The sequence below is a fragment of the Caretta caretta genome, chromosome 1 (genome assembly GCF_965140235.1).
Source record: "Caretta caretta isolate rCarCar2 chromosome 1, rCarCar1.hap1, whole genome shotgun sequence".
NCBI lineage: Eukaryota > Metazoa > Chordata > Testudines > Cheloniidae > Caretta > Caretta caretta.
In genome coordinates this window covers 80598260-80621607 of record NC_134206.1, presented here as the reverse complement: position 1 = coordinate 80621607, position 23348 = coordinate 80598260, and the positions used below count along the sequence as shown (strand labels likewise).

General features: G+C 42.2%; 1 protein-coding gene across 9 annotated transcripts in view; it reads right to left on the bottom strand.

Moving 5' to 3' along the window:
- The window catches only part of LMO7 (LIM domain 7), a 183605-nt gene that overhangs the window by 123343 nt on the left and 36914 nt on the right, over positions 1–23348 (bottom strand). For all 9 annotated transcript variants that reach the window (XM_048852398.2, XM_075129057.1, XM_048852419.2 and 6 more), the window contains one exon: positions 630–700. In XM_048852398.2, the coding sequence (XP_048708355.1) occupies positions 630–700 (71 nt within the window). The remainder of the gene's footprint in view (positions 1–629; positions 701–23348) is intronic.

The window sequence follows — 23348 nt, the reverse complement described above, 5'->3', positions numbered from 1 at the left end:
AAGCTGATGGTGCAGTTATTTAAGTCAATAGAGTGAGTGAAGAAAGGAGGAAAATTTATACCACATCATCTGTGTCAATGGTTCGTTTGAACTAAAACTATTCATATTGATTTAGAGTGCTTTAACATTTTTTAATTTTTCAAAAATAAATTAGAAGAGAATTTTGAAACAAAACAAACAATCAAATAAATCAAAATGTTTAGACTTCCTTGGAATTCCGGTGGTAGGGTTTTGGTTTGTGTGTGTTTTGGTTGGTTGTTTTTTGGTTTTTTTAAAATATGAACAATTTGGCAAAAACAAGGATTCACAAACTATTTTGTTGCTTCCAAATCAGCATTTTTTGCTAAAAATAAATTTGGATGAAAAGTTTCACCCAGCTCTAATAGTAAGTACCACTTGGAGAATATTACTGTTTCCCATCGCCTTCCATCTTCGACAGTGTGGTCTCAGACTGCCAAGTAGTATATTTAATCTAATTTGCTCTGACAGATATTGTTTGCAGCCAAGGAAATATCAGTTGAACAAAATATTTGAGAGAAAAATTGGTCAATTTCATCTTCATTAGTGAATAGGTGATATATTTAAGCTATGCAGTTTTTACATTAATAGCAAACATTTTCCATACTTACTCGCACAACAGGACTCCGTTTTCTAAAGCTGCTCGAAAATCTTTGGTTCCAAAACTTTTCCCAGTGACTGCCTGTAAAGCAAACAACAGTGTTAATTTGTCTTTTAAAAATAAATTACAACCGGGCTAGCAACAGATTGAGAAGTAGTATTACAAGACTCAGGACTTCACAGTCATAAATTTATATCCATTGAGTTCTTTGGAAGTAATATCAATAAAAACTTAAACATTCAAAGGAATGCAAGTTTGTTTTTTTATACCTCATACGAAGAGTTTACATTTAACTATATCAGGAAATTCCATCTCCTTCAGCATGAACCAATTTCCAGCTACACACTGGGAATAGCTACCGTTATTTTCTAATGTAAACGATTGCTGTGAAGTGTGCAAATCATGGTAAATTTGAAACAGAAGAACTAAACAATTTCCATGTTTCCCAGCTATTTTCACAGTTTGCATACACACACTTTGCTAAAACTATGATACATAATACAGTGCAGAATTTTCTAGACAGCGGGTTTTTCAACTATATTTGTAAAAGAGAAATTAAAGCTTGCTATCAACGTTTCACTTATTCCATCCAGCCTTTACTCAGTATATCCAATCTGATACCTATTTCTAGGATGAGTCATGGATCTTTACTGATGTGACTTTTTAAAAAAAATTAAGGTGGGGAAAGGGAAGTTAGTAAATTAAAGGGGAAATGGAAAAAATATAAAGCTTTTAAGGACCTGATCCTGCAACGATAAATGTGCATAACATGTGAGTAGTTCCACTATCTTCAAATCATTGTTCCTAAATAACCAAATGAGAATTTACATTTAAAAAAAGCTTTCAGAAAGTTAAGTTTTTAAATTATTTTTAAACTGTGTTATGTCATGTTTATTTCCAAAGTGGCTATTGAGACGAACAAACCAGATTATCAAATAGAAAAATGAATACATTATGAAGCTCTTCCTGTTTGTTTGGTAGGGTGTCATGTGTTATTCCAGAATTCACAACAAATAACTAGGCAGGAAGACAGAGTGTTCACTTCTAGATAAGAAGCTTCAAAACGATAAACATTCAGGGTATGTCTACACTACGGAATAAGGTCGAATTTATAGAAGTCGTTTTTTTAGAAATCTGTTTTATATATTCGAGTGTGTGTGTCCCCACAGAAAATGCTCTAAGTGCATTAACTCGGCGGAGCGCTTCCACAGTACCGAGGCTAGAGTCGACTTCCGGAGCGTTGCACTGTGGGTAGCTATCCCACAGTTCCCGCAGTCTCCACTGCCCACTGGAATTCTGGGTTGAGATCCCAGTGCCTGATGGGGCTAAAACATTGTCGCGGGTGGTTCTGGGTACATATCGTCAGGCCCCCGTTCCCTCCCTCCCTCCGTGAAAGCAAGGGCAGACAATCATTTCGCGCCTTTTTTCCTGAGTTACCTGTGCAGACACCATACCACTGCAAGCATGGAGCCCGCTCAGGTAACCGTCACCCTATGTCTCCTGGGTGCTGGCAGACGCGGTACGGCATTGCTACACAGTAGCAGCAACCCCTTGCCTTCTGGCAGCAGACGGTACAGTACGACTGGTAGCCGTCATCGTCATGTCCGAGGTGCTCCTGGCCACGTCGGCTGGGAGCGCCTGGGCAGACATGGGTGCAGGGACTAAATTTGGAGTGACTTGACCAGGTCATTCTCTTTAGTCCTGCCTGCAGTCAGTCCTATTGAACCGTCTTATGGTGAGCGGGCAGGCGATACGGACTGCTAGCAGTCGTACTGTACCATCTTCTGCCAGGCAGGCAAGAGATGAGGATTGCTAGCAGTCGTATTGCACCATCTTCTGCCAGGCAGGCAAGAGATGGGGATGGCTAGCAGTCGTACTGAACTATCTTCTGCCGAGCAGTCATGAGATGTGGATGGCATGCAGTCCTTCTGCACCGTCTGCTGCCAACCAAAGATGTAAAAGATAGATGGAGTGGGTCAAAACAAGAAATAGACCAGATTTGTTTTGTACTCATTTGCCTCCTCCCCTGTCTAGGGGACTCATTCCTCTAGGTCACACTGCAGTCACTCACAGAGAAGGTGCAGCGAGGTAAATCTAGGCATGTATCAGTCAGAGGCCAGGCTAACCTCCTTGTTCCAATAAGAACGATAACTTAGGTGCACCATTTCTTATTGGAACCCTCCGTGAAGTCCTGCCTGAAATACTCCTTGATGTACAGGCACCCCCTTTGTTGATTTTAGCTCCCTGAAACCAACCCTGTAAGCCGTGTCGTCAGTCGCCCCTCCCTCCGTCAGAGCAACGGCAGACAATCGTTCCGCGCCTTTTTTCTGTGCGGACGCCATACCAAGGCAAGCATGGAGGCCGCTCAGCTCACTTTGGCAATTAGGAGCACATTAAACACCACACGCATTATCCAGCAGTATATGCAGCACCAGAACCTGGCAAAGCGATACCGGGCGAGGAGGCGACGTCAGCGTGGTCACGTGAGTGATCAGAACATGGACACAGATTTCTCTGAAAGCATGGGCCCTGCCAATGCATGCATCATGGTGCTAATGGGGCAGGTTCATGCGGTGGAACGCCGATTCTGGGCTCGGGAAACAAGCACAGACTGGTGGGACCGCATAGTCTTGCGGGTCTGGGACGATTCCCAGTGGCTGCGAAACTTTCGCATGCGTAAGGGCACTTTCATGGAACTTTGTGACTTGCTTTCCCCTGCCCTGAGGCACATGAATACCAAGATGAGAGCAGCCCTCACAGTTGAGAAGCGAGTGGCGATAGCCCTGTGGAAGCTTGCAACGCCAGACAGCTACCGGTCAGTTGGGAATCAATTTGGAGTGGGCAAATCTACTGTGGGGGCTGCTGTGATGCAAGTAGCCCACGCAATCAAAGATCTGCTGATATCAAGGGCAGTGACCCTGGGAAATGTGCAGGTCATAGTGGATGGCTTTGCTGCAATGGGATTCCCTAACTGTGGTGGGGCTATAGACGGAACCCATATCCCTATCTTGGCACCGGAGCACCAAGCCGCCGAGTACATAAACCGCAAGGGGTACTTTTCGATAGTGCTGCAAGCTCTGGTGGATCACAAGGGACGTTTCACCAACATCAACGTGGGATGGCCGGGAAAGGTGCATGATGCTCGCATCTTCAGGAACTCTGGTCTGTTTCAAAAGCTGCAGGAAGGGACTTTATTCCCAGACCCGAAAATAACTGTTGGGGATGTTGAAATGCCTATATGTATCCTTGGGGACCCAGCCTACCCCTTAATGCCATGGCTCATGAAGCCGTACACAGGCAGCCTGGACAGTAGTCAGGAGCTGTTCAACTACAGGCTGAGCAAGTGCAGAATGGTGGTAGAATGTGCATTTGGACGTTTAAAGGTGCGCTGGCGCAGTTTACTGACTCACTTAGACCTCAGCGAAACCAATATTCCCACTGTTATTACTGCTTGCTATGTGCTCCACAATATCTGTGAGAGTAAGGGGGAGACGTTTATGGCGGGGTGGGAGGTTGAGGCAAATCGCCTGGCCGGTGGTTACGCGCAGCCAGACACCAGGGCGGTTAGAAGAGCACAGGAGGGCGCGGTACGCATCAGAGAAGCTTTAAAAACCAGTTTCATGACTGGCCAGGCTACGGTGTGAAAGTTCTGTTTGTTTCTCCTTGATGAAACCCCCCGCCCCTTGGTTCACTCTACTTCCCTGTAAGCTAACCACCCTCCCCTCCTCCCTTCAATCACCGCTTGCAGAGGCAATAAAGTCATTGTTGCTTCTCATTCATGCATTCTTTATTCATTCATCACACAAACAGGGGGATGACTACCAAGGTAGCCCAGGAGGGGTGGTGGAGGAGGGAAGGAAAATGCCACACAGCACTTTAAAAGTTTACAACTTTAAAATTTATTGAATGACAGCCTTCTTTTTTTTGGGCAATCCTCTGTGGTGGAGTGGCTGGTTGGCCGGAGGCCCCCCCACCGCGTTCTTGGGCGTCTGGGTGTGGAGGCTATGGAACTTGGGGAGGAGGGCGGTTGGTTACAGAGGGGCAGCAGTGGCAGTCTGTGCTCCAGCTGCCTTTGCTGCAGCTCAACCATACACTGGAGCATACTGGTTTGGTCCTGCAGCAGCCTCAGCATTGAATCCTGCCTCCTCTCATCACGCTGCCGCCACATTTGAGCTTCAGCCCTGTCTTCAGCCCGCCACTTACTCTCTTCAGCCTGCCACCTCTCCTCCCGGTCATTTTGTGCTTTCCTGCACTCTGACATTATTTGCCTCCACGCATTCGTCTGTGCTCTGTCAGTGTGGGAGGACAGCATGAGCTCGGATAACATTTCATCGCGAGTGCGTTTTTTTTTCTTTCTAAGCTTCACTAGCCTCTGGGAAGAAGAAGATCCTGTGATCATTGAAACACATGCAGCTGGTGGAGAAAAAAAAAGGGACAGCGGTATTTAAAAAGACATTTTATAAAACAGTGGCTGCACTCTTTCAGGGTAAACCTTGCTGTTAACATTACATACATAGCACATGTGCTTTCGTTACAAGGTCGCATTTTGCCTCCTCCCACCGCGTGACTACCCCCTCAACCTTCCCCCCTCCCTGTGGCTAACAGCGGGGAACATTTCTGTTTAGCCACAGGCAAACAGCCCAGCAGGAATGGGCTCCTCTGAGTGTCCCCTGAAGAAAAGCACTCTATTTCAACCAGGTGACCATGAATTATATCTCACTCTCCTGAGGATAACACAGAGAGATAAAGAACGGATGTTGTTTGAATGCCAGCAAACATACACGGCAATGCTTTGTTCTACAATGATTCCCGAGTACGTGTTACTGGCCTGGAGTGGTAAAGTGTCCTACCATGAAGGACGCAATAAGGCTGCCCTCCCCAGAAACCTTTTGCAAAGGCTTTAGGACTACATCTAGGAGAACCGCAAATGCCAGGGCAAAGTAATCCTTTCACATGCTTGCTTTTAAACCATGTATAGTATTTTAAAAGGTACACTCACCAGAGGTCCCTTCTCCGCCTGCTGGGTCCAGGAGGCAGCCTTGGGTGGGTTCGGGAGGTACTGGCTCCAGGTCTAGGGTGAGAAACAGTTCCTGACTGTCGGGAAAACCGGTTTCTCCGCTTGCTTGCTGTGAGCCATCTATAACCTCCTCCTCCTCATCATCTTCTTCGTCCCCAAAACCTGCTTCCGTATTGCCTCCATCTCCATTGAAGGAGTCAAACAACACGGCTGGGGTAGTGGTGGCTGAACCCCCTAAAATGGCATGCAGCTCATCATAGAAGCGGCATGTTTGGGGCTCTGACCCAGAGCGGCTGTTCGCCTCTCTGGTTTTCTGGTAGGCTTGCCTCAGCTCCTTCAGTTTCACGCGGCACTGCTTCGGGTCCCTGTTATGGCCTCTGTCCTTCATGCCCTGGGAGATTTTCACAAAGGTTTTGGCATTTCGAAAACTGGAACGGAGTTCTGATAGCACGGATTCCTCTCCCCAAACAGCTATCAGATCCCGTACCTCCCGTTCGGTCCATGCTGGAGCTCTTTTGCGATTCTGGGACTCCATCATGGTCACCTGTGCTGATGAGCTCTGCATGGTCACCTGCAGCTTGCCACGCTGGCCAAACAGGAAATGAGATTCAAAAGTTCGCGGTTCTTTTCCTGTCTACCTGGCCAGTGCATCTGAGTTGAGAGTGCTGTCCAGAGCGGTCACAATGGAGCACTCTGGGATAGCTCCCGGAGGCCAATACCATCGAATTGTGTCCACAGTACCGCAAATTCGAGCCGGCAACATCGATTTAAGCGCTAATCCACTTGTCAGGGGTGGAGTAAGGAAATCGATTTTAAGAGCCCTTTAAGTCGAAATAAAGGGCTTCATTGTGTGGACGGGTGCAGGTTTACATCGATTTAACGCTGCTAAATTCGACCTAAAGTCCTAGTGTAGACCAGGGCTCAGAAAACAAAATCTTGTAACAAAAACAGTGAAACTTGTTCTTCTAGATAATGTATATAATTTTCCTGTTTAAAAAAATGGTTTGAGCGTGTGCTTGTGTTTGAGACTCTATCGACTTATAGCTAATCAGTTAGTGACATCACTTTAAGAGATATTAAAGTTTACCGATTATCACATCTGAAAGCAAGTTCAAGTAGAAGCACCCGCCCTGCCCTCCCCAAACATTCATAGGGATTTGTGATTCACTTAACCTTATTTTAGTACCTTGTTCTCTTTCAACCTGTTTTACATACAATGAGGAACATTTTCTTCTTATATTGATTGTATTACTTACATTAAAGATTTAAATATAGACAGTTTATATAAGAGTTTGTATTCCATAAATTAAACTAGGCCCCAGATTCTGCAAACACTAAATTTTAAATCACCTGCATTAGCTAGTAGAAGTGAACTCTAGAAGAGTGGAAATCATGTTTGCAGGACTGGGACCTAGAGTTGTAGTTATGATTCAAACTCAAAAATGATAGGAGGCACTGATCTAGTTAAAAACTGAGTAACATACCTAGGGGGCAAATTTTATCCTCACTTGGTCTGCTACTTCATTGATGTACATACTTAAAGTCAGGGCAGAATTTGGACTTAAATATGGACAGTTTATTCATAAAGCCACAATTGGAACTGTAAATGTGATATTTCTTCCAGTCAACACCACAGTGGCTACAGTTGGGTGTTTCACGAAGCTGCAATGACTTATTGACCTATAACCCACAAACCAAGCACATCCCAATGTTGAAATTCCAAACAAATTTAAAAGTTCATAATTGAAAATCTCATTTGCAGTTAGAGTGACCAAGTGTCTGATTTTCTACCAAAACACCCGGTCGAAAAAGGACCCTGGCGGCTCCGGTCAGCACTGCCGACCAGGATGTTAAAGGTCCAGTCAGCGGTGCGGAGGTTATAAGGCAGGCTAGAGTCCCAACCTGTCCTGGCTGGCACCATGTTGCACCCCGGAAGCAGCCAGCAGATCAGAATCCTAGGCAGGGAGTCCACAGGGCTCTGCATTCCCATGGGCCAGGAACCGGCCCATGGGAGCTGTGGGGACAGTGTGTGTGTGCGCGCGAGAGCAGCACATGGAGCCTCCTGGGCCCCCCATCTAGGACCAGGACCTGCTGGCTGCTTCCACGGCACACATAGTGCGGTGCCAGGACAGACAGGCAGGCAGGCAGACTGCCTTAGACCCCCGCTGCGCTGCTGAACGGAAGCCGCCTGAGGTTAGCCCTTGCCCCAACCCTGAGCCCAATCCCCCTGCCCCAGCCCCGAGCCTCCCCAAACCCAGAGCCTCCTTCTGCACCCCAAACCCCTCATCCCCAGCCCTACCCCAGAGCCTGTACCCCCTCCTGTACCTCAACCGCCTACCCCTGCGTGGAGCTCCAACCACCTACCCCAGCCCAGAGCCCCCCCCAAACCTGGAGCACCCTCATCCCCAGCCCCACCCCAGAGCCAGCACCCCCAGCCCAGAGCCTTCACCCCCTCCCACGGCCCAACCCCCTGCCTCAACCCTCTGCACTCCGAATCCCTTGGCCCCACCCCCCAGCCTGTAGCCCCCTCCTGCACCCCAAACCCCTCATCCCCAGCCCCACTCCAGACCCACACTTCCAGCCAGAACCCTCACCCCATCCCACACCCCAACTCTCTGCCCCAGCCTGGAGCCCCCTCCCTGAACCCCTCATTTATGGCCCCACCCCAGAGCCTGCACCCCCAGTTAGAGCCCTCACCCCCTCCTACACCTCAACTCCCTGCCCCAAGCCACTGAAAGTGAGTGAGTGTGGGGGAGAGCGAGCCACAGAGGAAGGGGGAATGTAGTGAGCAGGGGCGGGGCCTCAGGAAGGGGGCAGGGCTAGGGTGTTCAGTTTTGTGCAACTAGAAAGTTGGCAAACCTATCTGCAGTAGTCAAAAAATACATTGCTCATTGAGACAGCAACTGTCTAACTCATTGAGAGTGTCCCTCCAGAACACAGAATTGGCTCTAGTGGCACAATGTGGGGAATCTTAACTTGTCATTGCTTATGCTGTGCCTGTTCTCTAAATAAAGAAAACTTCATTCTCCAGACTTGTCAATGGAGCACCTTTCATAACCACCAAGTTCACGGACACATGACAGCAGCTGGGAAGGACCCAACACTTTCCAACAAAAAATTAGTCTGATTTCATTGTGAGGAGTTTGCAGAGGTTTGCATTAGACTTCTGGACTTGTTAAAATTATAAATCTAAAATTAAAAGACAGTTTGCACTAGACACATGTTAGCCTTTTAAATTAATTCTTTTTACAGCTCCTAAGGCATCTGCATTAATGGTGCTATATATCTAGTGGAAATTGTCAGACTGATATATTTTAAGAAATTTTTAAATTCAGATAGGTTTACTATGAGATTCTGAATACTATAATAATAAAGAATAGTGTTGGAGACAAGGTGGGTGGGGTAATATCTTTTATTGGACCAACTTCTGTTGGTGAAAGAGACAAGCTTTCAAGCTACACAAAAGAATGGTGTTGGCATTCAAATAAAACTTCAGCATGGCCAAATTAGAGATCCTTGATACTGACTTTAAAAACTTGATCATGATGTATAGCTAACTTAAAGGGCCCCTCAGTGAGCAATTTAAAATTGATGGCTTGAGCTTGAGAAACACCATGTTTTCCACATTACACAGTTCACCATGTATTACTGGTCTCAAAACAGAAGTAGCCCATTTTACTTAAATGTTAATATTAAATTGTAAACTTTTCTGAGACAAGACCTTGTGCAGTGTAAGTATACCAGGAAGCATCTAGCACATTATCCTTATATGGTAATACCTACCTGTTCTAAAACCTGTAATTATTAATTCTTTGAAAGTGGGAAGAATTATTGTTTTTACACTTTTTCCATTATCAACATCCTTTCTTGAACTGAATGGCACTTCATTGCTATCATAAATATAAAGGGAAGGGTAAACACCTTTAAAATCCCTCCTAGCCAGAGGAAAAATCCTTTCACCTATAAAGGGTTAAGAAGCTAGGATAACCTCGCTGGCACCTGACCAAAATGACCAATGAGGAGACAAGATACTTTCAAAAGCTGGGGAGAGGGAGAAAACAAATCTCTGTCTGGGTGATGCTTTTGCCAGGGACAGAACAGGAATGGAGTCTTAGAATTTAGTAAGTAATCTAGCTAGATATGCGTTAGATTATGATTTCTTTAAATGGCTGAGAAATTAAGCTGTGCTGAATAGTATGGATATTCCTGTCTGTGTGTCTTTTTGTAACTTAAGGTTTTGCCTAGAGGGATTCTCTATGTTTTGAATCTAATTACCCTGTAAGGTATTTACCATCCTGATTTTACAGAGGTGATTTTTTTTTATTGTTACTTCTTTTTTACTGTTTCTGCTATTAAAATTCTTCTTGTAAGACATGAATGCTTTTTTCATTGTTCTTAAGATCCAAGGGTTTGGGTCTGTGGTCACCTATGCAAATTGATGAGGATTTTTACCAACCTTCCCCAGGAAGTGGGGTGCAAGGGTTGGGAGGATTTTGGGGGGAAAGACGTTTCCAATCAACGCTTTCCTAATAAAATAAACCCAGATAAACATTTGGAGGTGGCAGTGGAAGTCCAAGGGCAAAGGGTAAAATAGTTTGTACCTTGGGGAAGTTTTAACCTAAGCTGGTAAAAGTAAGCTTAGGAGGTTTTCATGCAGGTCCCCACATCTGTACCCTAGAGTTCAGAGTGGAGAAGGAACCTTGACAATTGCTGAAGTGAATTCCCTTTTTCCCATTTTGCTATTGAAAAGGGGGAAAGAGTGTGGGAAGGAGACATAACTCAGCTATTGGAATGCTGAAATCCTTGATTTTTATGCTGTGATTTGTACTTCATAGTAGTACTAGACTGAAAGATTAAGGCCCAAGTTTGTAGGCAAGTTATTTAAGAACATATTATTGTATCCTTATGTTTTGACTTGAAACCTTGGATTATTTTAAGGTGCAAACAGGTTCTTTATATTCAGACAGCATCTTAGAGAGTTAATTAAGATGATATTGGTGAAGCACATACAGATGGAGTTGTATTTAGTACAGGCAAGTATAGTTGACATCATAGAAAAATAAGATTCTGTGGTTTAAGCATAACCAAACAAACCCCTGAATTGTGCATACTTACAGCCTCAGAGCCAGTGCAGAATAGAACAATCCCCAATGCTGACATACTTACAACATTAGAGACTGGCAAGAGCAAAGATAAAGAAACAGTAAGTGGAGATCACCACAAGAAATGACGACAATTTGGGCTGCCACCTACTCACTCATTCCTGATGTCTCACTTGTGAACATTCATGCATCAGGTTTTACACACCCATGATCATATTTACTTAGGTCTTGGCCCCTTATTCATGTGTTGCTTTCTGGGTACCCATACTCAGGGTTCCGATTGCTGACATAAATTATCTGGGTCAATACTCCTTTCAGACATTTCCCAGTGTTTTTGGTATGGTAACGCGGTTAACCTCTTGGTTACCCATAGTAAAAAAATCCCCTGAAAATCCATTATTTCAAGCATAAACTATTCTTTTTCACTTAAGTGCTTTGTTAAAAACAAGTGTTACTAAATCTTATAAACTCAGGTCAAGCTGCTCATGCTAATTCTGACATCCCTTTATGCTAAAACACTTCTAACTACTATAGGCCACACTGGGCCTTAGCTTATTGCCTAGTCTTCCTTAACATTAATATCCATCCGAACTGTATGTTCTCCAACTAGCATTTCAGCTATATTGGTTTCATTAATTATTTTAACAAGCAATTTCACCCACACACACACAATCTGAAATAGGCTTGTTTCAATATCTCTCCAGGATCATATCCTGTGTCACAGGTCAAAAGACTGCATATATGGAAAAATCTAAATTAATTGGCTACCTCTGATGGGTCTTTATTACTAGGGTGACAGTTTAATTCAAAAGGAAAATATGTATTTTGATATTATGGTAACAATCTTTATGAAAAGAAGACCTTAAGTGAAGTAACACCATAACATGATATTGTATACCCTGTTACACATGGAATCAAAATACTTGAAATGTCAATAAAAAGTAAGTGATTTAAGCACTTCATTACTCATGACCATCTCTGTTCAATATCATCCTATTTGTTACATATCACTAGAGGACAGCATGTTCAGATGTTAAGGGTAAGATTTATGACTGACTGCAACATGTTCGGATCCTTAGTCCTTAACAGGCTATGCAGGGTGTGGTGCATTTATGTAATGGGCATAACTGATTTCAGGACATGACCAACCATTTAGACCATGGGCATATCATCTGACCTACCAAATACCAAAGGAAATAAGATTTGTTCTTGCAAGATGATCTAACACCCCCATCTCTTTTCAGATTATTCTCTTTTCCTGCTGACTACATATCCTAGTATCATTTCAGCATTTTGGGAAGAGACAAGTGAAAAGGATATCAGTCAGGGGATTATTTTTTATGTTATATACACACACGGGGAAAGGGGGGGAGGAGAGGGTGTGAGCACACGGGAATAACTGCTGCTGCAAAATATATTAATTTGGTTTTTTTGGAGGGAGGTGTCCTCTCATACACACTTTATATACCTTTGCAATTACTGACGCCAGGCAGTTTAATTTTCAAATCAATCCTTAATTTATACATTGTTTTAAAATACTTATGTGAAAACCACACAGTTAATTTTATTAAAAATCTGAAAAAATGCCTGGGACGCATCAAATCATCCTGCTAAGGGTTTTTTGGGGTGGTCAGAATTGACTAGCCAGCCATTCTGGACCAGCAGAGGATATTATTGGAAGCCATGGGCCAATTCAACAAAGTACACATGGCACAGAAGAATACATTAAGAATCAGTCTCGACATAGAAATTATATCTGGCGAGGTTCTTTGGTCTGTGTTATGGAAGTCCAAACTAGATGTTTATAATGGTCCCTCCTCATGTAAAAAAGAAAGATGAGATCTGACATCATGCTGAAAAATGCATGAATGGTAACAACCAATAAGGGGGTTCGTGTCATATATTAATAGCTGTATTCGCAGACACATGAACAGCTTTCTGATAAGGACAGCCCTCTTGAAAGTGTGTGTAAAACTTTCAAAATGGTTTCCTATATCTTACATGAAATAAGGAAACAGCAAATAGTCACTTTGTTCACATTAAATCCCTATTCTTAGGCTGCTACATAAAATATAATGGGAAGAGATTCAGAAGTTTGCTTTCCTCTACTCAGTGTCATGAAACATGATCACAGTTTGGGAGACTTAGAAGTACTCAGAAACTTGCAGCCAAAACTGGCCTTAAAAATGGATCAAAACAAACACTCATGGAGCAAAAATCTTTAACTGCAATTGTTAAGTCTCTCACTAATATTTATTATTAGAATTATGAGGCCAGGGCCTCATCATTGTAGGCACAGTAAAAATATGGAACAAAAAGAATGTTTCACTTCCCCAAAGAATTTACAATCCAACTGACTATAGATAACCAGTGGGTGCAATGAACAGAGTGAAGGACAACAAAACAATAACTGAGGCATGATAAGCAGAAGTCAAATCATATCAGTTGCTTAATCATTGTCAAGTTTTTTTGTTTTCAGGCACCCTGGTCAGTTACTTCTATGCTACACAACACTGGCTGCAGCAGGTAGTGTATGTGTAGCCACTAGGGCTGTTGATTAAATCAGTTAATTCATCTGATTAACTAAAAAAATTAATCGCACTGTTAAACAATAGAATACCATTTGAAATTTATTAAATATTTTTGGATGTTTTTCTACATTTTCAAATGTATCTATTTCAATTGCAACACAGAATACAAAGTGTACAGTTCTTACTTTATATTTTTGATTAAAAATATTTGCACTGTAAAAACGATAAGTAGAAATAGTATTTTCAGTTCACCTCATACATTTTTTGTTTTTATACAGTGCAAATATTTTTAATAAAAATTTAAAGTGAGCACTGTACACTTTGTATCCTGTGTTGTAACTGCAATCAATATATTTGAAAAATGTAGAACACATCCAAAATATTTAAATAAATGGTATTCTATTATTGGTTAACAGTGTGATTAATCACGATTAAATTTTTAATCACTTGACAGCCCTAGTAGCTACATGAAAGCAAGCTGCAGCCACACAGCAGCATGTAGCTACACGTGTCAGTGAAAGGCTCTGGCAGAGGGGAGGCAGCTGGAAAAGGTTTCAGCAGCTCCCTGCTGCAGGCAAGGCTCCAGCAACAGGGAGCTGGCAGAGCCTTTCCCCTCTGGGGGATTCTTTTCCTATGGAAGGGAAAAAGGACTTGAGCGGTAGGGAGGCAGTGGGACATTACCCTGCTAAAAATAGTACTGTAAACAGGTAGTCACAGCTTGGATGAGCAGAGAGCACAAAGAGAAGGCATGTACTCGCATACATACCCACACCCTTCAGGTATGTCTTTATGCCAGCTGCCTAAGGCATGCCCCACCAGCTACACTGCTATTTACATCATGTTAGGGGGCTACGCAGGTACGTACTCTACACAAAACAAAAGCAGCATGAAATGTAGACACACCCACAGAAAAGTTTTAAAGAGGGACTTCAAGGGTGAGAACAAAGTCAATTTGTGGATCTCTGTGGGGAGCTCCTCCTATGCATAAGAGATAGGGCTGCCAACTTTCTAATCACACAAAACTGAACACCCCTGCCCTGCCCCTGCCCCTGCCCCACCCCCACTCACTTTAACTAGGCTGGGGTAAGGGTGTGGGAGTGGGTGAGGGCTCCGGTGGGGGGTGCAGGCTCTGGGGTGGGCCCAGGGATGAGGAGTTTGAGGTGCAAGAGGGGGCTCCAGGCTGGGACTGAGGGGGTTCGTAGTGTGGGTGGGGGTGCGGGCTCTGGGATGGAACTGGGGATGAGGGATTTGGGGTACAGGAGGGGGCTCAGGCCTGGGGTTGTGATGTAGGAGGGCGTGCGGGCTCCGGGAGGGAGTTTGGGTGCAGCAGGGGGCTCAGGGCTGGGGCAGAGAGTTGGGGCACGGGAGGGGGTTTTGGTTCCAGCCAGGCGGTGCTTACCTCAGGCAGCTCCCAGTTGGTGGTGCAACGGGGCTAAGGCAGACTCCCTGGAAGCGGCAACATGTCCATCTCCTAGGCACAGGGGCAGCCAGTCGACTCCGTGCATTGCCTGCACCCACAGGTGTCCATACGTGCCGCCTCCGCAGCTCCCATTGGCTATGGTTCTCAGCCAATGGGAGCTGCGGAGCCGGTGCTCAGGGTGGGGGTACTGCGCAGAGCCCCCATGGCCACCCCTGTGCCTAGGGGCCACAGGGACATGCCAGCCATTTCTGGGAGCCATGCAGAGCTAGGGCATGCAGGGAGCCTGCCTTAGCCCCAGGTCTCTGCTGTGCCACTGATCAGGCTTTTAGCAGTCCAGTCAGCAGGGTTGACCAGAGCCGCCAGGGTCCCTCTTCGACCAAGCATTCCGGTCGAAAACCAGATACCTGGCAACTCTAATGAGAGATAGAATGGAAGAAAGCACAAAAGTGATTCTTGGAAAACTTTTTAAAAACAGGTTGTCAAAATCAGCATCCTTTCAGGAAAGAAAATAGACATCTCAAATGCACACAGAAAGACAGGTTTACTACAGTGCTTGCTGATAGAGCTGCTGACAGGTCTAGAGCTGAGTGAATCAGCATACATCCATCAGATTGGTGCAGGTTGGGCAATTTTTGCTGACAAAATTGACTTGGAATGCATAACAGCTAATGGAGTTTCTAGGGTCAAGGCAGACAGTTCAAATCACAACTGGCTGAACTGGTACAGCAGTTAATATAGGTGGTTCAAATGACTTACAAACCAAGTTTAGATAAAATACTTCTCATTTTTCTATGCGCTGCATCAATCATTACTCTGAGCTTGCAATTCTGGGTTTCTATTTAATTAAAAGTTTTAATTTAATTAAAATTTTTTTTAAAAAAAAGCAATTTCAAGCCTTGCAGATGCTTTTAGACAACCAAAAGCCATTTCAGAGGAATCTACCAGGCACACCTTGGTAGTAGATAACCAAGCCACAGCACAGGCAGGACTTATCAAAAGTTATCACTGGGCTATTGCCCTTTAGGAAAACCGAGTTCAAGAGCCAATAAGAATGACAGAACGAGGAGTAATGGTCTCAAGTTGCAGTGGGGGAGGTTTAGATTGGATATTAGGAAAAAAACTTTTTCACTAAGAGGGTGGTGAAACACTGGAATGCGTTACCTAGGGAGGTGGTAGAATCTCCTTCCTTAGAGGTTTTTAAGGTCAGGCTGGGATGATTTAACTGGGAATTGGTCCTGCTTCGAGCAGGGGGTTGGACTAGATGACCTTCAGGGGTCCCTTCCAACCCTGATATTCTATGATTCTATGATCCTAGTTCAGGTTAAGGAGGAGATTAAGATAACAAGTTTTTGGTCACATTGTATTTCCTGATGGATGTAATCAGTGTTGTGACTGAAATCTTGCTTTTTAAGGAGAGAATCTCTTCTTGTTTGAAACATCATAAGAGCTAGAATGTATTATGCTGGAACTCACAGCAGTAAAAGAAAGACTAAGTCTGAAAAGATCCTTGGGAAAAGTAAAACATTTCTAGGGACTTTGGAGGTAAATTAGCAGGAAGACATATCTTTACATTTTGCAGGTTCTACTGAATTTATTATACCAATTTCCTTAGGCTACAGCAGTCACCCTTCACGGGGCGTCAATGCTTTGACTCCACACAGAGGCCTAGTGATAAGAAACTTTGTATTTTACCACAATGGATGAATTAATAATCTTGTAGATCTCTCACCCAGGAACGGAGTGAATAGGAAAAAGAGAGAGTGCCCTGTGTTAGTGGACCACTCAGAAGGTGCACTTAAACACTACCCTGGCAACAAATGACAGCACACATGCCTGTTTAACAAAGCTTTTAACCATCAACCCATCTACCTTTCTGGATATATTATATTGGAGTAAATACCGTTGTCTTTGACCTGCAGCCCTGTACTGAGAGGATGTGGGTTTTCCACAACTAACTTCACCAAAAACAAGCCCATGCATATTTGTGTAGCAACACACTTCAGGACTTTATGGAGATCCAAGCATATATGCTTTGCAGTTCCACCAGGCTATTTGGTACTGGACTCAGGGGACACCAAGAGCAAAATATTCGTGGGCAATGACAACTAACAACAAGCAGAGGCAATGGATGACCTAACTAACTAGTGCTGCTTTGTATATTCAAACCTGCATTTCAAGCCAGCCGCACATGGTCATTTAGGTATTATAATTGTTGCTTGACTTTGAAATAAGTTAGTGTCATCTGAATTCTCATTCATTCCCAGAATGGTGGAGGTAGTGGCTTTCTGATTTCTATTAAAGCTAGACAGAGAAATTACACATGAGTTTAAACTAAAACAATAGAATAAAAAAAAGGAATCTGAAAAAAAATAGTAAAACGCAGAACAAGAAGAACCAAATCTAAAGTCTTAGCTATGAACAGAAAAGTGAATATTGTCATCTTATTTTTTGCCCCAGGCCAATCACGTTACCACAGAACCACAAAATTCAAACAGCACAAGCTACAGAAATTCAGAAGCTCACTAAGCCATTGTGTTGCCTTCTAAAACTTGAGTTATACTGTACTGAACTGAAAAACCTTGATCATCAGTACAAACTTGAATCAGTTTAGCAAAATTTCTGCATTCCATTGTGTGTTTCTCAAGTGTGATCTCCCTAGGACCCTGGCACTGGACACCAAAGGCCATTATCTTAATTATTCTTATTTGTCCAGTGAGAAGAAGTGACCCATGCCTATGCAAATTCACCCCATAAAAGAGCAATAGCAGCAGATGTCCTTGTTGGAGAGAATATTTAAAACCTGAAATTATGAGGGCATAATCCATTCAAATGTTGCTTTTCTGATATTACCCAGGCCCCTCATGGGATTATATCCCAAGAGATCAAATTTTTCTATTATTTATTCTATAAACAGTACATAGGTTCTGCTTCTTGAGATTGAGATAGGAATCCAGTTCAAAAGTAGCCACCCTATTTGAATGATATTTATTTGAACATTAAACTATTCTTACATCTCTTGCAACTAACTTTATTTTAATGAAGAATGGTCTTATTTTATAAACCATTTATTATTGCAGAAAATTAATGTTAGATTGGTAAATTGAAAGTTTCAAGTAGAGTTGAACTAATTGATTTTCCAGTTTCTGGCCAAGCTGGGAAAAAAAATCTGGAAAAAAAAGTATTTCAGGTCTATCTAAAACCAGAAATTTTTCAGTTTCTGGCCAAAACAAAAAAGAAAAAAACCTCTTTAACAAGGTATTTTGTTGAACCCGAAGTGAGAGTTTCTTGTTAATTTTCAGGTGTTCTTTACCCTTTTTTGGTTCTTTAAATAAAGATCTTCAAAACAAAATATTGTTTTAAAACAAAAAACTAAACATTTCATTTTGAAAGAGTCAAAACAAAACAAACTTTTTTTTTTAATTTTTTTTTTTTTAATATGAAACAATTCACCACATTCAACCCAAATTCACAAATATTTTCAGTTCCCGCAGCCCCAAACTGCATGTTTTGGTGAATAAACTATTCAGCCAAAAAAACCCTGCCCACTCTAAACACAAATTAGCAAACCTACTTACTCAACACTGGCTATTTCTGATTGACATTGTAAGAGAGGGTAGTTAAAAAAACAAAAAAAAAACAAAAACAAAAACACAATCTATGACCTTAACTGGTAGTATTACCGGTTGCAAAGAGTTCAGCTGAAAATCATGCCAACACAACATCTTGAGCAGTTAACATCATCCCATAAATGCACCAAGAAATTCAATTTAACAAACAGGAAAACAATTGGCTTCCTGAGGCTGCTCCCATTAAAGTGACACATTCTACTCAAGTGGAAGTGATGATACACTAAAGGGTACATTTTATTAGCCACTAGAGGAAAATTCAACCCGCTTGAAGAATACATATTACACAGAAAGTGGTTTTCCAGAAACACAAATAACTGAGATAACAGATATTAGGGTGTGACTCAAGACATTCCATTTTCATTATTTATGTAGCTTTTAGCATTTTACTTAAGTACACTTTAATTTAGTGTAGCCAAAAGGAATATTGACATTTTCAGCATAATCATAAGTGCACAAGCGTTATCCTTTCAAACCATAATTTGAAAAGCTTCCAATAATCCTGTAAGTACAAATACATTCAAAGCTGCCATTTTCATTCCCACTCTTAGTCAATACATTCGAACACATTGAACTGAAGTTGGAATGAGGATAAGAATTGCTCCTGAGCCAACAATTTGTATGCCAAGTCCCAGCCAGAAGCAAAACACAGGAAGAGCACATTTACCAAGTACCTAACTTTGAGAGTCTATAGGAAACCTTTCAGAACCGCATTATCTGAAATTCATAGATAACATTTCAGAACTCTGCACTGATTCACTAGAAGTGTCATTTTTGTGCTATTTTATTAGCTCATTCCAGCATTAGAAGCATACAATTAGTCTCTTGGCTACAACATTGTTTAGGATTGGCAACATTTTTTAACTACACAAAAGGATTAATATCACATTGCTCATTCCCCAAGCTGCATTTTCTATTTTAATGACCATTGTGTGGGAGGATATGTCTATCTTCAAAAACTTTATAGTTTACTATGGATGGGGTAATACATATCTGCCATTGTGTTTACACAAGGTTCAATTTGCTAGCTACTGCCCTACCCACTATTGTTTAAATTTGCTATGTGTGTTTCATAATAGGGTAGAGTTTCACTGTGAGTAGTATATGGTCACATGGTACAACAGATATGGACAGAACGAAAACAAGTTTGTAAATAACTTGACTCACTAAATTCTGTCAGCTCAAGATATGTATTAATGGGATGCTGACCATTTGAAATCTACCATTGTTGTTTGCAGTGTTATATAACTGTGCTGGTCCCAGAATGTGAGAGAGACAAGATAGGTGAGATAATGTCTTTTATTAGACCAACTTCTGTTGGTGAAAGAGACAAAAAGAAGAGCTTCACAGAGCTCTAGTCAGTTTACACAATGAACTACAAGTAATTTCAGATACCACATCTGCCTGAGTCCCCTGGACTACTTTGAGGTTTTTGTCATCGCTTTAGTGAAATTTTCTTGTTTCTGCATGAAAGACAAATATGTTAATGAGACAAGGGAAACAGTGACAGCACTTTTGTTGCTGTTAGTGTCAAATGAATAAAAGGAAAAAGGAAATATCGAATTACATTCAATTATAGTAAGATTAAGCTACTTGTAATACACAAAGTTTATAGGCAGAACTGTGATATCTAAATTTGAGTATATCTAAGGCTACGCCTATACTCCACACCTCTTACAGTGGCAGGTAGGATGTGTGTAGCTATATACCACAGTGAAAAACAAGCTATGCCCACGCTGCTGTGCATAGCAACACATCAGTACAAGGGTCTGGCAGAGAGAAGCATCAGGGAGCCGTGGGAGCCTTTTGCCGCTGCCTCCCTCTGCCAGAGCCTTTTCCCGTGGCCGGAGTCTTCATGCAGCAGGGAAAAGCTCCAGCACTGCCTGTGCTCATTGCCTCACCATTTCCCTGATGTGGGGAAAGACTCTGGCAGTGGGAGACAAGCCGCAGGACACCACAGTACTAAAAATAGCTGTGTAGACAGGGAAATACTGCTTAGGCAAGTAGAGAGCATTGTAGGGCACATACCCACAGGAGACAAGTGTGTGTCTTTACTCACCTAAGCAGTGTCTCACTGTCCACACTGCTATATACCATATTGAGAGTCAGGAATGTAGGGTATGTACTCTACACACTGCTGAAAGGAGTGTGTAGTGTAGACAGACCTTAAGATGGAAGAGGCTTGTGCAAACTATAATCAACCTCTTGCGACACAGACAACGGAAGATTGGACTTCAACTTTATGCAGTAAATAAATGTTCATTCCATACCAGAATGTATCTGTTTTGTAACTGAAGTTGCAATATAAACTTTCAATACATAACTGATATACAAAATTGATAAACATTAATAAGTCAACAGACCCAGATGGTATTCACCCAAGAGTTCTGAAGGAACTCAAATGTGAAATTGCAGAACTGCTAACTGTGGTATGTAACTAATCACGTAAAATCAGCCTCCATATGAGATGACTGGATGGTAACTAATATAATGCCAATTATTTTTTAAAAGGCTCCAGAGGCGATCCTGGCAATTATAGGCCTGTAAGCCTAATGTCAGTACCAGACAAACTGGTTGAAACTATAATAAAGAACAGAATTATCAGACACATATGAACACTATGTTAGGGAACAATCAACATGGTTTTTGTAAAGGGAAATCATGCCTTGCCAATCTATTCGAATCCTTCAGGGTGTCAACAAGCATGTGGAAAAGGATGATTCAGCTGATGCAGTGTGCTTGGACTTTCAGAAAGTCTTTGATAAGGTCCCTCACCAAAGGTTTTTAAGAAAAGTAAAGCTGTCATGAGATAAGAGGGAAGGTCCTCTCATGCATCAGTAACTGGTTACATACAGGTAGGAAACAAAGGATAGGAATAAATGGTCAGTTTTCACACTGAAAGAGGTAAACAGAAGGGTCCCTCCACGATCTGTACTGGAACCTGTGCTATTCAACCTATTCATAAATGATCTAAAAAAGGGGGTAAATAATGAGGTGGAAAAGTTCAAACAAGCTACTGAATTATTCAAGATAGTGAAATCCAAAGCTGACTATGAAGAGTTACAAAGGGATCTCACACAATTGGGTGACCGCACAACAAAAATGCAGATGAAATCCAATGTTGATAAATGCAAAGTAATGTATATTGTAAAACATAATCCAAACTATGCATACAAAATGATGAGGTCTAAATTAGCTGTCATGAGTCAAGAAAGATCTTGGAGTCACCATAGATAATTCTATGAAAACATCTGCTCAATTCACAGTGGCAGTCAAAAAACCTAACAATGTTAGGAATCATTAGGAAAGGTCTAGATAATAAGACCATAAATATCATAATGCCACTAGATAAACCCATGGTACGCCCATACCTCAAATATTGCATGCAGTTCTGATTGCCCATTCTCAAAAAGATATTAGAATTGGGAAAGTTACAGAGAAGGTCATCAAAAATGATTAGGGGTATAGAACAGCTTCCATACAAAGATTTTAAAAACTGGGACTATTCAGTTTAGAAAAGAGACAGCAAAGGAGGGATATGACAGAGGTCTATAAAATCAAGAACGAAGTGTTTTTTCCCTTTTCACATAACAGAAGGACCAGGGGTCGCCCAACAAAATTAATAGGCAGCAGGTTTAAAACAAACATGAGGAAGTTCTACTTCACACAATGCACATATTGTATAACTCGTTGCCAGGGGATATTGTGAAGGCCAAAAGTATAATTGGGTTAAAAAAAAGAATGAAATACATTCACGGAGGATAAGTTCATCAATGGCCATTAGCCAAGATAGTCAGGGATGCAACCCCATGCGCTATGTTCCTAAACATCAGACACCCAGAAGCTGGGACAGGTCAACAGGGATGGATCACTTGACAATTGTCCTGTTCTGTTTATTCCCTCTGAAGCATGTGGCACTGGCCAGTGTCAGAAGACACAATATCAGGATGGATGGACCACTGGTCTGACCCAGTATAGCCATTTTTAGGTTATTGTTTTTATTCTATGTTGGGGGAAGAGCATTAAGAACAGTAGCCTTGATTACTGTAGAGGAGAGCAGTGTGCTAAATAAATCTCCACCGCTATCTTTCAGCTAAACCCTGTTGAGAATCCTTAGGCAGGCAGAACCACAACTGCTACATTTCAGGACTGGCAGAAGAAAGGAAGGGAAGTACCCACACTTGGAGGAGATTTTAGATCTAAAGTATAGGTTGCAGTGATTCTTTTCTAAAAATAGTGCTCTAATAGTAGTTCTGGAAGTATTTTACTACTCTGCGTTTTCAGTCACTCTAAATCTTTTATGATAGTAAATGTACATGGTTCCATAGAGCGGCAGTTGAGTGCCAAATATAGGTGGTCCCTACTTTGAAGGGTTTAACCTAGAATCATTTGGGGGTGGGGGTGATGTTGCACTCCATATATTTTATGAAAATATGCTTGTGAATGTGAATATAATGTAACTGGCATATGCTTTATGCAAAAGGTCTCTTCTAAGGTATCATAAAGGTTATAACCTACTGAATATATTTATATGAACGTATCATTCTTGTATTTGAAGCTAGAAATATGAAGTATAACTCTGAGACCCTACTGAATTATGCAAAATGTGGGCCATTAATGATGGCTTAGAATCTTGGTAGCTTCCATTGACTAAGACAATTGGTTGTGAATGGATTTATTTACCTGCAAGCCTTCCTGTATACGTGTGGGCCAGCCCATGGGTAATGAAGAATGAGGTCTCACAGGACATATGACCATGTCGCATGATACTGGAATGCATCTTAAATCTGGTACTTTTCCATTTAGAAGGGACAGTAGGGACCAGAGAGACAAAAGATTCCCACTTTGTGCCAAAGCTATAAAGGGGGCAGAACAGAACAAAGGGAGCGACCAGTCATGAGAAAGCCCTCGTTTTCCACCTAGGATGTTTGCTGGAACTAACAAGGACTGTACCAGGGAAAGGACAATTTATGAGTTTACCCCGTATAAGCTTTATACAGAGTAAAATGGATTCATTTGGGGTTTGGATCCCA